The sequence below is a fragment of the Blastomyces dermatitidis genome (genome assembly GCF_000003525.1).
Source record: "Blastomyces dermatitidis ER-3 genomic scaffold supercont1.5, whole genome shotgun sequence".
In the NCBI taxonomy this organism is placed as follows: Eukaryota; Fungi; Ascomycota; class Eurotiomycetes; order Onygenales; family Ajellomycetaceae; genus Blastomyces; species Blastomyces dermatitidis.
This window is the reverse complement of record NW_025544778.1, coordinates 4,557,948-4,569,924: the sequence shown is the minus strand read 5'-3', so window position 1 is coordinate 4,569,924 and position 11,977 is coordinate 4,557,948. Positions and strand designations below refer to the sequence as shown.

At 47.2% G+C, this 11,977-nt stretch overlaps 6 protein-coding genes across 6 annotated transcripts; 3 read left to right on the top strand and 3 right to left on the bottom strand.

Annotated features, from left to right (window-relative positions):
* Nucleotides 1-5: 5 nt before the first annotated feature.
* BDCG_05530 (37S ribosomal protein S11) lies at nt 6-1,523 on the top strand. Its single transcript, XM_045421215.1, has 2 exons — nt 6-202; nt 264-1,523. Exon 2 carries the CDS (start codon nt 309-311, stop codon nt 942-944), a length of 636 nt encoding a protein of 211 aa, XP_045277151.1. The 5' UTR covers nt 6-202; nt 264-308; the 3' UTR covers nt 945-1,523.
* Nucleotides 1,524-1,545: 22 nt separating this feature from the next.
* On the top strand, nt 1,546-6,398 carry BDCG_05529 (VPS9 domain-containing protein). The gene is made up of 3 exons (XM_045421214.1): nt 1,546-1,867; nt 1,963-2,212; nt 2,271-6,398. The coding sequence occupies exons 1-3, from the start codon at nt 1,790-1,792 to the stop codon at nt 5,834-5,836; spliced, it is 3,894 nt and encodes a 1,297-aa protein (XP_045277150.1). The 5' UTR covers nt 1,546-1,789; the 3' UTR covers nt 5,837-6,398.
* BDCG_05528 (uncharacterized protein) lies at nt 6,123-9,368 on the bottom strand. Its single transcript, XM_045421213.1, has 2 exons — nt 9,126-9,368; nt 6,123-8,975 (listed from the first exon to the last, which is right to left on the bottom strand). The coding sequence occupies exon 2, from the start codon at nt 8,241-8,243 to the stop codon at nt 6,750-6,752; it is 1,494 nt and encodes a 497-aa protein (XP_045277149.1). The 5' UTR covers nt 8,244-8,975; nt 9,126-9,368; the 3' UTR covers nt 6,123-6,749.
* An 89-nt stretch (nt 9,369-9,457) lies between these two features.
* BDCG_05527 (uncharacterized protein) lies at nt 9,458-10,605 on the top strand. Its single transcript, XM_045421212.1, has 3 exons — nt 9,458-9,833; nt 9,913-9,995; nt 10,143-10,605. The coding sequence occupies exons 1-3, from the start codon at nt 9,735-9,737 to the stop codon at nt 10,195-10,197; spliced, it is 237 nt and encodes a 78-aa protein (XP_045277148.1). The 5' UTR covers nt 9,458-9,734; the 3' UTR covers nt 10,198-10,605.
* A 245-nt stretch (nt 10,606-10,850) lies between these two features.
* BDCG_05526 (uncharacterized protein) lies at nt 10,851-11,048 on the bottom strand (the record flags this gene model as incomplete). Its single annotated transcript, XM_045421211.1, has 1 exon — nt 10,851-11,048. One exon carries the CDS (start codon nt 11,046-11,048, stop codon nt 10,851-10,853), a length of 198 nt encoding a protein of 65 aa, XP_045277147.1.
* A 646-nt stretch (nt 11,049-11,694) lies between these two features.
* BDCG_17136 (uncharacterized protein) lies at nt 11,695-11,916 on the bottom strand (the record flags this gene model as incomplete). Its single annotated transcript, XM_045426289.1, has 1 exon — nt 11,695-11,916. One exon carries the CDS (start codon nt 11,914-11,916, stop codon nt 11,695-11,697), a length of 222 nt encoding a protein of 73 aa, XP_045281288.1.
* Between the last annotated feature and the right edge of the window lie 61 nt (nt 11,917-11,977).

The window sequence follows — 11,977 nt, the reverse complement described above, 5'->3', positions numbered from 1 at the left end:
TGGCTGCTTCGGCCACGATTCGGCACTAAAGTCCGACAACTGAGCCCGAGCGCTGGCGACGAGTGCAGCATTCCCAATTGCAACGGATCTCTTGGTTCCTGCATGCGCATGTAGCTAGCAATACGCTGGCGGTCTTTTGAACGCATCGAGCTGTTCTCCTGGCTTCCTCTGCTTCTTCCACGGACCCTTCAACGCAAGCAAGGTAGTGTACAGCGCAAACCGCCAAGCTCCCTTCCTTCAGTATCGCTAATATGTATTTTTAGGGCAGTCTAACATCCATCCACCGTTGCCTTCCATACAAATAAGAAATGAAGGGGGGAATTGTAGGGAGTTTCTCCGCTGCGGTGCGGTCCATTGGGCAGCCGGCTCAGTCATGCCTACGTCGATCCCAAGCCTTCCGAACGGCGGCCTGCTCACTCACACAACAAGCTAGAGATATGTCTACAGACGGGACATCTGCATTGTCAAAACTCTCAGCGTCTACCAGGGCCTCGAGAAACACAAATAATGATTCTGCATCCATGGCCTTCCGTCTTAATCAGGTTGTCCAGTCCGGCTATGCCATGCAAGACCCGCCACACCACCTTCATGTCTACTCACACAAACACAATACCCACATCACCCTAACGCGACCAAACCGAGAACCCTTGCTCTCCATGAGCTGTGGAAATATCGGTTTCCGCAAAGCACAGCGTTCGAAATTTGACGCAGCGCATCAGCTTGCATCCTTCATGATGGGCAAAATCCAGGAAGAGGGACATCTGTTGACGATGAAGCGACTAGAGGTTGTACTCCGAGGTTTTGGCCCGGGCAGAGAGGCGTTTACAAAGGTTCTGCTGGGCTCGGAAGGAAAGAACATTCGCAATATGGTGTGCAGGGTCACAGACGCTACTCGAGTAAAATTTGGTGGATGCCGGAGCAAAAGGGTACGCAGGTTGGGCTGAGGTCGATTTCAACCTTTTATTTTTCTTCGAATCTATATACTTTCCTCCTACTGAACGGACCTCGATAACCCTTTACGCATGTTGATTTATTCTATCTGGAATTATGGCGACGGGAATCGAGAAACGGAACGTAAATTAAAACCTTGTTTCGGTCGTCGTCGATTCAGGGAGGGATTTCAACCATTCGGGGCTTCCGAATGATTCATTTTGAATGGCACTGCGTGTATTTAACATTGGTAACGACGGATTTATCACTACTTGAGATTAATGTATTTATAGATGCTCCGCTCTCCCGTGCCATGTATCTTCACCTGTAAATTTTACGAACATCTTTTTGTCACAGATTTACTAAGGGACACAATTGTCCAGCTGCTGTAAATAATAAAACATCATTTGCTACGAATTCCCACCCCCTCTCTGCCCTCATCTAACCTCTTTTCGGGTGTAATATCAAGCGATTAGCTACAGTCGCCTGTCTCTTGTCGCGTTTCCATTTTGTGTCCCATAATTCCCGTTTGGGTCTAGTGCAGCCCAGCAAGCCTTCAGATCACATGATTTTAGTGCTTCCCAGCATCCAAGGCATCTACAATAAAGACTAAATCTCCAACAAGCTCAGCTGTTGTATTATTTTGATCGCTAAGGTGTTGAATCATATAATTTGCTTGGTATAATCTCCGACTTGTCCGGCACATTACAAATTGTGTGTTAGGTTGTTGCTTACCTTGAATGCGCGCGTATTCTCCTGAAGCTCCAACAAACCAAGCGCGCGATCCATTGCCGTCGCTGTTTCTGTATAATTTGATGCGTGGCGGGGCTCGTCCGCCGGGCCATCCAATGCTGTGTGGATGCACCCATTAAACCCTTTTCTCCGTGCCTTCTTCCGCAGCACTATCCCGGCACAATGCGTGCCCATCCAGAACCATGTATGTACATGCACATGTACCAAGGCTTGGAAACCCTCGCCCACCCAAGTCGCAGTCTCAGTCAGCGCTTCTATCCCTAACTGATTTGAGATTAGGTCCTTCTTGTACCCATCACTGAGTCGCTTGTAAATGGCCGAGACCGAGATTCGAACCTCGCGTACGGCGATATCGTCACGTCCGAGGAGTTCCTGGGCAGCCATGTCTTGCGGATTACTTCCCCTATTGGATCGCCCGCAAGTAAGGATGGCTCAAGCGTTCGGGACAGTAGGGGGAAGGCAAGACAGATCACAACAGTGAATGGCCGGACTGTAGTTATCAAGGAAACCACAGTGTTTAGCAATAAAGGTTAGGATGGACTCATTGTTTCTATCTTTTCTATTCTAAGCTAACGAGGATATTTCAGGATTTAAGACCCTAAACCAGGCCCAGTTGCTTTCAGATGTCCTTTATTATACCTCGAATAACGAATCACAGCCATGGCTGATCTACTATATATCGAACCCGCTTATTGGCTCTTTTCAGGCTGTCAGAATTACCCCAGCGGTCGTCCCTGGGCTTATCACCAAGCCTTGGGAGTCTCCTAAATCGGAAAGTCATAATGTGAACCAAGTGTCGCATTTCTCAAAGAAGGATATAAAATCATTCGCGGAATTGCTCGCCAATTTTCCAATGATCGCAAGACAAATGCAGCCTGGTTTAGATAGAGTGTTTCGGGAATTTGGCAAAGAGCTCGGGAAACCATTACCACCTCCACCCTCTGTATCTCCAGCCATGTCAAATAATGAAGCATGCGGTGGCGAGACTGAGGGAAATGAAGCTTGGCGAAGCAGATCACCTACTGGCAAATCGCATATGAACCAAGAGAGCCTTCCTTTCAACTCTTCAGAATATTTCGAGGACGATGAAGACCTTATGAGACGGGCTTTGGAAACTGCAGTAACGTCAGCAATTGATCTATTTCGACTTGTGGATAAGCAACAACTTTCCTTGCTGGGAGCGACAACAGATCTTACCGGCCCGCTGGTTGAGCGTCTTATCGAAAAATATGTGGCACAGCAAGTCCATGATTCACTCCTATTTCCGCGCCTTTGCGGCTACCGCCAAGCGGAAGATGCAGAGTTAGACGCTCGTATCCATCAAATGGAGAATATTGATATTTCGCAAGTTGGAATTGTGATTGAAGGCGGTCGCCAAGGGAAACAGGAACTTATTCTCCGCCTTGGAAGAGGTGTGGATGAATTTCGAAAGATAGCCGACGTAAAATGCCCGCAAGATATGCTTGAGATTTTGCTGGCAACTATTAAACTTGTGACTATAATGGAAAATCCTATTGTCCAAAGTGGCGAGAATTCACATGGTCACTCCGAGAAACACCCCGCTGTGCTTGCAATAAACGCAGATGTTTTGGTTTCGTTGTTACTTGTGGTTATTATCCGGTCACAAGTTCGGCACCTCCAGGCTAGACTTTTGTACATGCAACAGTATATATATACTGATGATGTTGAAAGTGGAGAGCTTGGATACGCTCTAAGCACATTCGAAGCGGTATTAACATATCTTTTGAGAGACTCCAGTGCTCTAAGACGGGCGAGCTCTCGAAACAAACGGCTTTGGACAGCGACCAAAAAGGGAAGAGTTTCGGAGATAAAGGCGATATTGGACCCGGATAGCTCTCAAGACAGCCCTGCTGACGGTTCTGGCGATGAAGATGAGGTTTCAAGTCTTTCGAAAAATGCAGAATCTGGCACAACCCAGGATAATTCTATTCATTTGAATGGCACCACTCCCGAGCCATTGAGTCAAAGCCTACCGGAGATCCCCGACACACCATCATTAGCTCACGTCTTTCCGTTTCAGAACTGGTCCCAAGTCTCTTCCTCAACCTTCGAAACCCCATCGCGGAAGAAGGTTTCTATGGACCTGCGGAGCCTTTCAGAGTCATCGACTGTTTCATACCTTTCTCGAACAACGTCTGTCGGTTCAACAAGTGCATTGGAAGGAGATACGTCCATCGAGAACCTGACAAAGACCCAGGATCCAGCAGGCGATTCTGTTCCAATGATGGCAGTGGAAGCCCGCCAGCCTGAGTCACTCAAGTACCTGCTTAGCCGGGACGACTTTTACCCCTTGGAGAGCATATTGGAGGATACTAATAGTGATGGAACGACATTGCTAAGTGCCGCTGTGCAGCTAGCACACACTGAACTGGTCGATATAATTTTGGATTTCATATCCCAAGCTCGCGATTCTCAGCTTCTTGCCTCGTATTACGCTAAAGCTGATAGAAGAGGTCGGACGGTCGCCCACTATCTTTTCAGCGTTCCTACGCTCATATCTCGACTGGGATGTGCACTTCCCTGGCGGCAGAGGGACAAAAATGGCCAGACGCCTCTTTTTGCCCTTTGTAGGTCCTATGATCACCCCGATTACAGCCCCATGGTGAATGAAGCATTGACAGTCGCACAAGAGGCACAAGGTGACGCCAAGCCTTTGAGGTTAGAGGACCATGTGGATGGCAAAGGGAACACTCTCTTACACGTCGTTAGTGACCCACAGTTAATTGTGAGGATCCTCAAAGAATGTGACTGTGACCCAAATGCTACTAATGATAAAAGATTCACACCGTTGATGATGGCAAGCAAGTATGGCCGTATCGATCTCGTACGAACATTTTTCGGAGATCCACGAGTTGACGTCAATGTTCGAGAGATGCGTGGGCTCACTGCAGTCGAGCTAGCGAAGGATGATGAAGTGCGTAATCGAATCGACGATTTAATCCTTTTTTCCAGTGCTTCCTCGGCTCCGCTTGATTCTTCAGGGCGAATTACCACCGTTGTCCGTTCATTATTTGTTGAAGATGCTAGCGTCCGTTTTATCATTAAATCCGGAGCACCCAATCCTGAAAGGCCGCGTTCATCATCGCGAGGCGTTGTAACATACACAATAACGACCTGTCGCCGGAGCATATCCGATTTCGAGAACCTCATAAAATTCCTCAGAGTCGAGCACCCAGCCTCATACATTCCAGAACTACCTCCCTTCCGCACCCCATTTCAAATCCCATCCAAACCTTCTAGAGCAGTTCTTCACGAAGTTCAGGCGCGTTTAGACCTCCTTTTGAAAATTCTATTAGCTCACCCTACATTTTCAACTCATGAAATGCTTTGGGAATTCTTCCTAGTCCCGGAAATGCAAACCGAAATGATAGAAGACAGGTCACGCAGGAAAGCAGATGCCCTTGCTGAGACAATTTCCGACGACTACGAACCCGTGACCAAAGAAGGAATTCGAGACGTCGAGCAGGTCGTTTCTCATGCCCAGGACGCAGTCCGCGCCGTTAGCGCCGCCACTCGCAGCCTCCTTCGACGCGGCCATATCCTCCAGCATGCATATTCCGACCTGGCAGACTCTATCATCCTCTGCGCATATGCCATCTCCTCGCTGCAACCCCCATCAAATTCCCTTCCAACGTCGCACGTGGAAACCTTCGCCCGCTATGCGGCCTGCATCTCAACTTCCTCCGTCGATTCGTCCCCGCTGGTCCAATTCCTCACTGCCCTGACGTCATCGCACAGCACCACGAGCGCAATGCTCAATGCGCTCTCGCGGCCTGTAAAACTCATCTCTAATCTCAATGCTGAAATTCGCGGCCTGACACGCGCCCATTCATCCCTGGCGTCCTCGTCTCTCCCGCTAAAATTCAACTTCCCAGGCCTCGAGGAATCGCGGCAGAGATCAGTGCGCGATCTGGAACGGAAAATCTCCGAATCGACAGCGGAGGCTGAACAGCTAGAGAAAGAGATTGCATGGAATAAGGATGTTGTTGTGGGAGAGCTGGCTGGGTGGACGGCCTGGCGGGAAAAGGTGGGGAGGGATGCGATTCGAGCTTTTGTCAAAACCACATTAGTTAGGGAGAAGGAGAGGGGGAGGGGTTTGGAGAGGTGTTTGAGAAGTGTTAGGGGTGGGTAGGGCTAGCGATATTTTTTTCTCAATGGTTATTAGAGCGGGAAATTATGGTTATTTATTTTTTATTTTTTTTAACTTCTGGACTGGGTTTACTTTACTCTTAACCTTCATGTATGTCGTTTTTCATGTTCTTTTATGTTTTTACCTAGGGCAAGTCTTCATTTAAATTAAGCCTACCGTTTCTCTCTGCATTCGTACTTTCTTCAGCCCTCCAGGTGAAATTTATTCTTCCTCCTAATAGCCGTCTGTTCATGTTTGGACAATGGATGTTTTGTGTTAAGAGTAGTCCAATCGATGCTGCATTATGTATAGACAGGTGCCATCGGGATCTAGTTTTCGCTCCCTCTACGGAGCATCATTTCATTGAGCTAGCACAAATAGATCCCTGCAGAAGCTGCAAAAGAGTGGGATTTGTTATCCGAAAGGAAAATGTGTACATTTATTCAATGCAGGTGATAATCGAGCCTGTGTGTTACGTCGAAAACTTCGGCGCTCCCCTACTCAGAATAGCCATACTTGCAGCTATAAATAGTAGGAAATATATAACAAAAATATACAGATAGGGTTTAGACCTTCAACGCAAAAATGTACTGGGTAAGATAATTGATCCGAAACCAATCGAACCACATGTGAATACATAGACATAAGCCAACAGTGGACGATAGTGGGTATATAGCAATTCACAAAATAAATAAATAGGACCATGAAATCATCAGGGAAAAGGCAGGTAGAGATGGAAAGGAAATAGTGGGGCCGCATTTGCAACCAGTCATAAAAACCTTATCGTTGTTATCATTCACGATATCTGCTTTCGGGTCCACTATTCCTTGAATATGTACGGAGCGGATAGGTATATGCACTTCCCCGTCAAAGACGAAATAGGAACAAAAAGAAAACTTTGCTCCGGATGACTTGATCAAGGGGGCCTCGTAGCTATACTATGTTGTCCATCCACATTTTCAACGCTGCCTAACGACACAGGTGAGTTGGGTCGGATATTGGAAGCCCACGGTTGTGGTGTATCGAGTGTAGGCGAGGGGCTCCTCTGGTTCCCGAATGGGAGACGATCGGAATGTGTTGGCTCGATGGGGGAGACGTCATAGTGTCTGCCAAAATCTGTGGGGGTGGGATACGAGACATTTTGCCAATCGTAGTCAGTGGTTCCCTGATCGGGACCGTTACTGCTGTTGGTACTGCTTATAGATCCAAACAAGCTACGACGGACGATATTCCTGGAATCACGTCGAGATCTATAACTGGTTGGTTGCCTTGCTGCTCCTGCTGCCGATTCAAGTGGTGGTACAGGAGCTGTTAAGGGAAGATTGCCGTGGGGCGATTCTTCTGTAACGATTGGGAGATCGGTAAAAGGTTCTGCGGGATTCGATGTCTCTGTATATGCGCCTGTGCCCCGATTTTGAATGTTTGATGAATTCGATTGGAGGGCTGGCTGGCTGGAACCGTTTGAATTGGTATCAGTGGGGAAGAATGCAGCATAATAGCGCCTTGACGTACGACGCGGTTGACGTTGGAGTTGTCCCAGCACGTCTGGCGGGTTTTCCGCACCGGGGCCATGAGTCCAGCTGGCAGTATGAGCCTGCGCGGGGGGATAAATCTCTTGTGGGGCTTCACGCGCAACAAATCCTGTTTGCGCACCTCCCCTCTCACCCATCGGCTGGCTGGCGTATGGTGGCGGCAGGGTGCTTGTCCCAGCTCCTCTGTTCTTATTTCGAGAACGCCTCCATGCATTAAAGGAGAGGTAAAGGATGGAAATCAAAGCAATTCCTCCAATTGAGCAACCAGCGATAATGGGCCCGGCATCCGATTTAGATTGTTCCGGTATTTCGGAGTTTTCCGGCATTTGGGTCGGCGCAGGAGTGGATAAAGCAATGGAAGTACGGGGGGTAAATGTAGTTCTAGTCTGAGTTGCACTGGTAATCGTTGTAGACACAAATGTCGTGGGGGAGCTCGTGGACGGCTCATCAAAAGGATCCTCCCAAATTGTTCTTGTGAATTGAGGAGGATCAGTAAACTTGGGGAAGCTAGTAGCTATAGGATCAGGAAAGAAAGGGTCACGTTCGTGGGTGGGTTCGTCGATGATTTGTCTTTTCTCTCCATTGCTACCAACTGGTATTGGGCTTTTTTTCCCATTTTGCGACGGCGCCGTCCGCTCAAGGAACTGCACCTTCTGTCTTCTCCTATTCTGGATTTTTAATAATCGAACACGCTGGGACGGGTGGGAGATTCGAGCGCATTTGGCCGGAAAGCCTGCGGCATCCTTTACATCCCACGTAGGGGGACTCGGACAAGGTGGGAATTTTGTGAGAGAGAGATCCACAGGGCTCGCCCATGAGAGATTAAATAGGCAAACCCAGCCTGTGATGAACGAAATATAGAGGGAAATATCTCGCATGGCGATATCCTAAGGACTATGCCGGCCCTCAATATAAGTAGCCCCAACAATTAGAATGGTCGTTGTTGAAGGGTTGAGGAGATAGATGCTCCCCGAGAATGTGCTCCCCGAGAATGCTCTCGCCCTCGTTTTCAGTAATACTGTACATTACAAGGTGTGAAGGTCGGGCTTTTAGCCCATTTCACCAGAAATTTGATCTCCGGTAAACTGCCTAGATCTGACAGGCAGGGATCAAGCCAGAGAATTATAAATAGAAAGTGATGGCCCCACAAAAGAGCAACTAGATACCTTTAAGAAGGGAAGATGGTGAATTTTCATCACAAAATAAACGACAACGCATCCACAGACAAGGGAGTCAGTTAACATGTCGACGAACTGTCAGAATTCGAATTGAGTTTCAGGCATGAAGTTGTGCGTCGAGGTTCTGGGGAGAGTCAGAGGTGTTTCGACGGTTTCCATCCAACACAGCCTCGCGCAAGGGCTGGAATGAGTCTCATACGAGGGGGCCTGGGATCAGGATAAGCCGATTGGATGACATATTTGCTACCCGAGCTTCTAAATGTTAGCTGTTCTTGTAGCCATCGTTATCACTGGTGTTTTTCAGAGATGGTAGCCCGCGTTCACATATTTTAGAATAATTCTGATTGCTCGGATCGCTCCCCATTCCCTCACCATTATAATAATGTAATTTTGAACAGCTAACTAGCTGTTAGCCAACTTGTCAGCCTATAGCTAGATAGGGAACGAAAGAGCCAAACAATGGATTCTCATGTGTCAGCTTAGTGGGATCAAGGAACTCGAAACACTTCATAACCAAGGACATACCAATCCCTTGATTAATCGCTCGTAGTCCGGTTGGAGTTTTGAGGCTGCTAAGCTTACCTTCTAAGAATAGAATGAGCTAGCCCCAGAAGGAAGGGATCAAAATCTATAAATCTACGGCCCATCATTGGTCAGAGGTTTCAATAGTCAGGATGGATTTCGAGTATTCTTCGCCATCCAAGAACTGAAATCCTGAAACAACGGCCCGTGTTTAGCTACAAATGGAAACCATGATGATGCGCAAGACAGAATGCTAATGCCGATTTGCAGTAAAAGCCAATAAGTGCTTTGGCTACATCCAAACTTGGGTGAGAAAAATACGAACATCCTCGTGTTGGTTGAGGCTGAGATATCGGGAAACAGTTTGATATCACGTGATATTTTGACTTTCGCGACTAGTGAGAATTCGGTAAGGTATACTCACGTGATGTTTGTCCTGTTTGACGCGTCGTTACGTCATCCTTACGCCCGACGTCCGTGTTGCCTGACTTCCACTACAATAATATATTATATATAAGGCACAGAGGGTTTGAAAATACCATCAGTCTTACCTCACATTCTGACAAGTACAAACAGTAAATGAAAGCTGACGAGTTAACCAATTAACATCTATTAACTCAACAATATCCGCGAGATCAAGAAGACTTACTCCTCACGCAAAACATCGTCATGCCTCTCATCGTTCCAAACGTCAGCGATGATGACAAGTCCCAATGGGCGGCTAAACTACTGGGCAAGAAACTGACCGAATCAACATCAGACAATGTGGTAAGTTTGCTATATGAATATCATCCCTTAGACCCGGGGTGTGTCTCGTATCACGCGCTTAACTCAGTGTTTACCATAGTCATTCGCAAAGAAGGACCTGCCCCCTGTCCACCGCGTGGTTAAGCCCGGCATGGCTATAACAATGGATTATAGGCCGGAGAGGTTAGTCTCCACGTCTGCGAACTGATTGATTTCTGCTATGGCTCGTTGTTGCTATCGCTGAATTGTGGTCTGCATTTGAACGCACTTCTCTTGAATGGTTCATACCTATCGCTAATACTTTCCATGCTTACGGCTTTTGTTGAATAGGTTGAATGTACACGTTAGCGAAGACGGAACCGTAACGAACGTGATATACGGCTAAGTGGGAGTTTCCCTGTGGAATGAGGGCCCCCAACTCCAATGTTTGTCAGATGGTGTGGTAATTATTCCTTTTGATAGCTGGGAACTTGTGTCGGCCTGTTTTGGGATTATGGATTTAACGATTTTATGAATATAAATGCGTTGCAGGAGTACAATAAATGTTGTCTAAAAGACCGTCTTTGAAATTCCAGAATCCTTGGTAATTCGCTAGAAATGTATATTACTTGACGTCCCGAATATATTTGCCCCTCATCCTATCGTTCTTGCCTAATGCGCTCCCCTCTGCTCAGTAATGCCAGAACGGGTTTGTAATTTATCTTATATGTGAGCATGTCCAAAGATCGATCCGGAACCGTAGACAACTCTCCTTGAAATCCCGTGCGTACTCTCTCCCACACCAAAATTTCCCATTTCATGCTGGTACTATCACAATGGCATGTCATGGAATATATCCCGACCTTAAACCTTATTGGCATTCACAGCGTGCCATTGTCTCGTAATTTCCTTTGTATACCCACGGGCAACACACAAACACACGTCCACTCAACCATCGTTACCCACTCTAGCACTAGTTTCCAATGAAGGGGTATCCTAGGTCTATTAGAACCATAGGTTTTCCAGCCTTATCGCAAACAATCGCAGAGTGATTAGGCCTTATAATTCATCATGGGCGACCATCGCCAGGATGCCCGTTTCATACCGGCATCTGTTCGGTGATAAAGGCGGTGTAGGGCGTTCGAATATCACTGTATTTCCCCCGGAGCTCATATAGATGCATCGCAGTTCTTCGGTAGGCCCACCGTTTTCAATCCAGCTGGCTTCTTTCTCGCCGAAATCACGAGTCACTGACATGTTGGACGTCACTGACATTAATGCTGTTTTGTTGAAGCTAATCGCCTGTGCACACAAATCAAGATCTATGTTGGACAACAACGTACGCAACTATGTAGAAGCTCCTTGGATCGTTTATCTCGCTACCTGGACGAAGGGGTACTGCTATATGGCACGTACAATAGGAGGGCGCGCAGGTTGGCCAGAGTAAAATTTTCTCCGCCTTAAATCTTGTTGTGAATAGAGGCAGATGCAAACAGTTCAGCATTCAACATGTAACATTTAGCAACATTGTAGGTACCCTACCCCCATGTTGGCTCATCGATAACGGGGCGAGGTACACCACAAGGTTGCATACCAAGGAAAAGAGAGTTATCCGAGGTTGGAAGTGAAAATTGAGCTATCCAGGAGGGCATCATGTTCAAAAGAGGATGCAAATTCCAAGATGATTAAACTTTCTCGAATAGCTTTCCATCGTCTCGAAGACCTTTCCTAACAAGCATGTCCGTTGCAGTGCCCATTCCAATCGGCAGAAGAGCAACCACAAATGAATTAAGGAGATCCATAATCAATGCAGAGAGACGGAGAAGATCAATGACATTTGATCGAATAATGAATCAGAAGAGTTGGTCTCGGTTTTGAGATCTTAGCTCCAGTTCATCCACCATCAATGGGCAAAACAGAATCGCGGAGAGTGATTTGGTAGCTTTCGATACAAGCTACCGGCTCTATTATGCTTCGTTACACGATACCGCGCATTGCGATCCCTATTGGATTTAAACGCCGACAACCCCTGATCATGGACGATCTTGGCACAACTGGTAGAATCCATTCCTCCGTTCACATTGCGAGCCAAATTCACATGTGAAGGCACCACGACAACGTGCATTATTGGTGCCTCCTCACCATCATCATAATGGCTTAGGTTTTCTGAGCCACGGTCCGGTTAA

Excerpts from the sequence above, each read along its gene's own strand:
- BDCG_05527 (XM_045421212.1), top strand. The coding sequence starts at position 9,735 with ATGCCTCTCATCGTTCCAAACGTCAGCGATGATGACAAGTCCCAATGG. Across the intron at positions 9,834-9,912 it reads AATCAACATCAGACAATGTG|TCATTCGCAAAGAAGGACCT; the intron begins GTAAGTTTGCTA and ends TGTTTACCATAG. Across the intron at positions 9,996-10,142 it reads ATGGATTATAGGCCGGAGAG|GTTGAATGTACACGTTAGCG; the intron begins GTTAGTCTCCAC and ends TTTGTTGAATAG.
- BDCG_05530 (XM_045421215.1), top strand. The coding sequence starts at position 309 with ATGAAGGGGGGAATTGTAGGGAGTTTCTCCGCTGCGGTGCGGTCCATT.
- BDCG_05529 (XM_045421214.1), top strand. The coding sequence starts at position 1,790 with ATGCACCCATTAAACCCTTTTCTCCGTGCCTTCTTCCGCAGCACTATC. Across the intron at positions 1,868-1,962 it reads GCGTGCCCATCCAGAACCAT|GTCCTTCTTGTACCCATCAC; the intron begins GTATGTACATGC and ends ATTTGAGATTAG. Across the intron at positions 2,213-2,270 it reads CACAGTGTTTAGCAATAAAG|GATTTAAGACCCTAAACCAG; the intron begins GTTAGGATGGAC and ends AGGATATTTCAG.
- BDCG_05528 (XM_045421213.1), bottom strand. The coding sequence starts at position 8,243 with ATGCGAGATATTTCCCTCTATATTTCGTTCATCACAGGCTGGGTTTGC.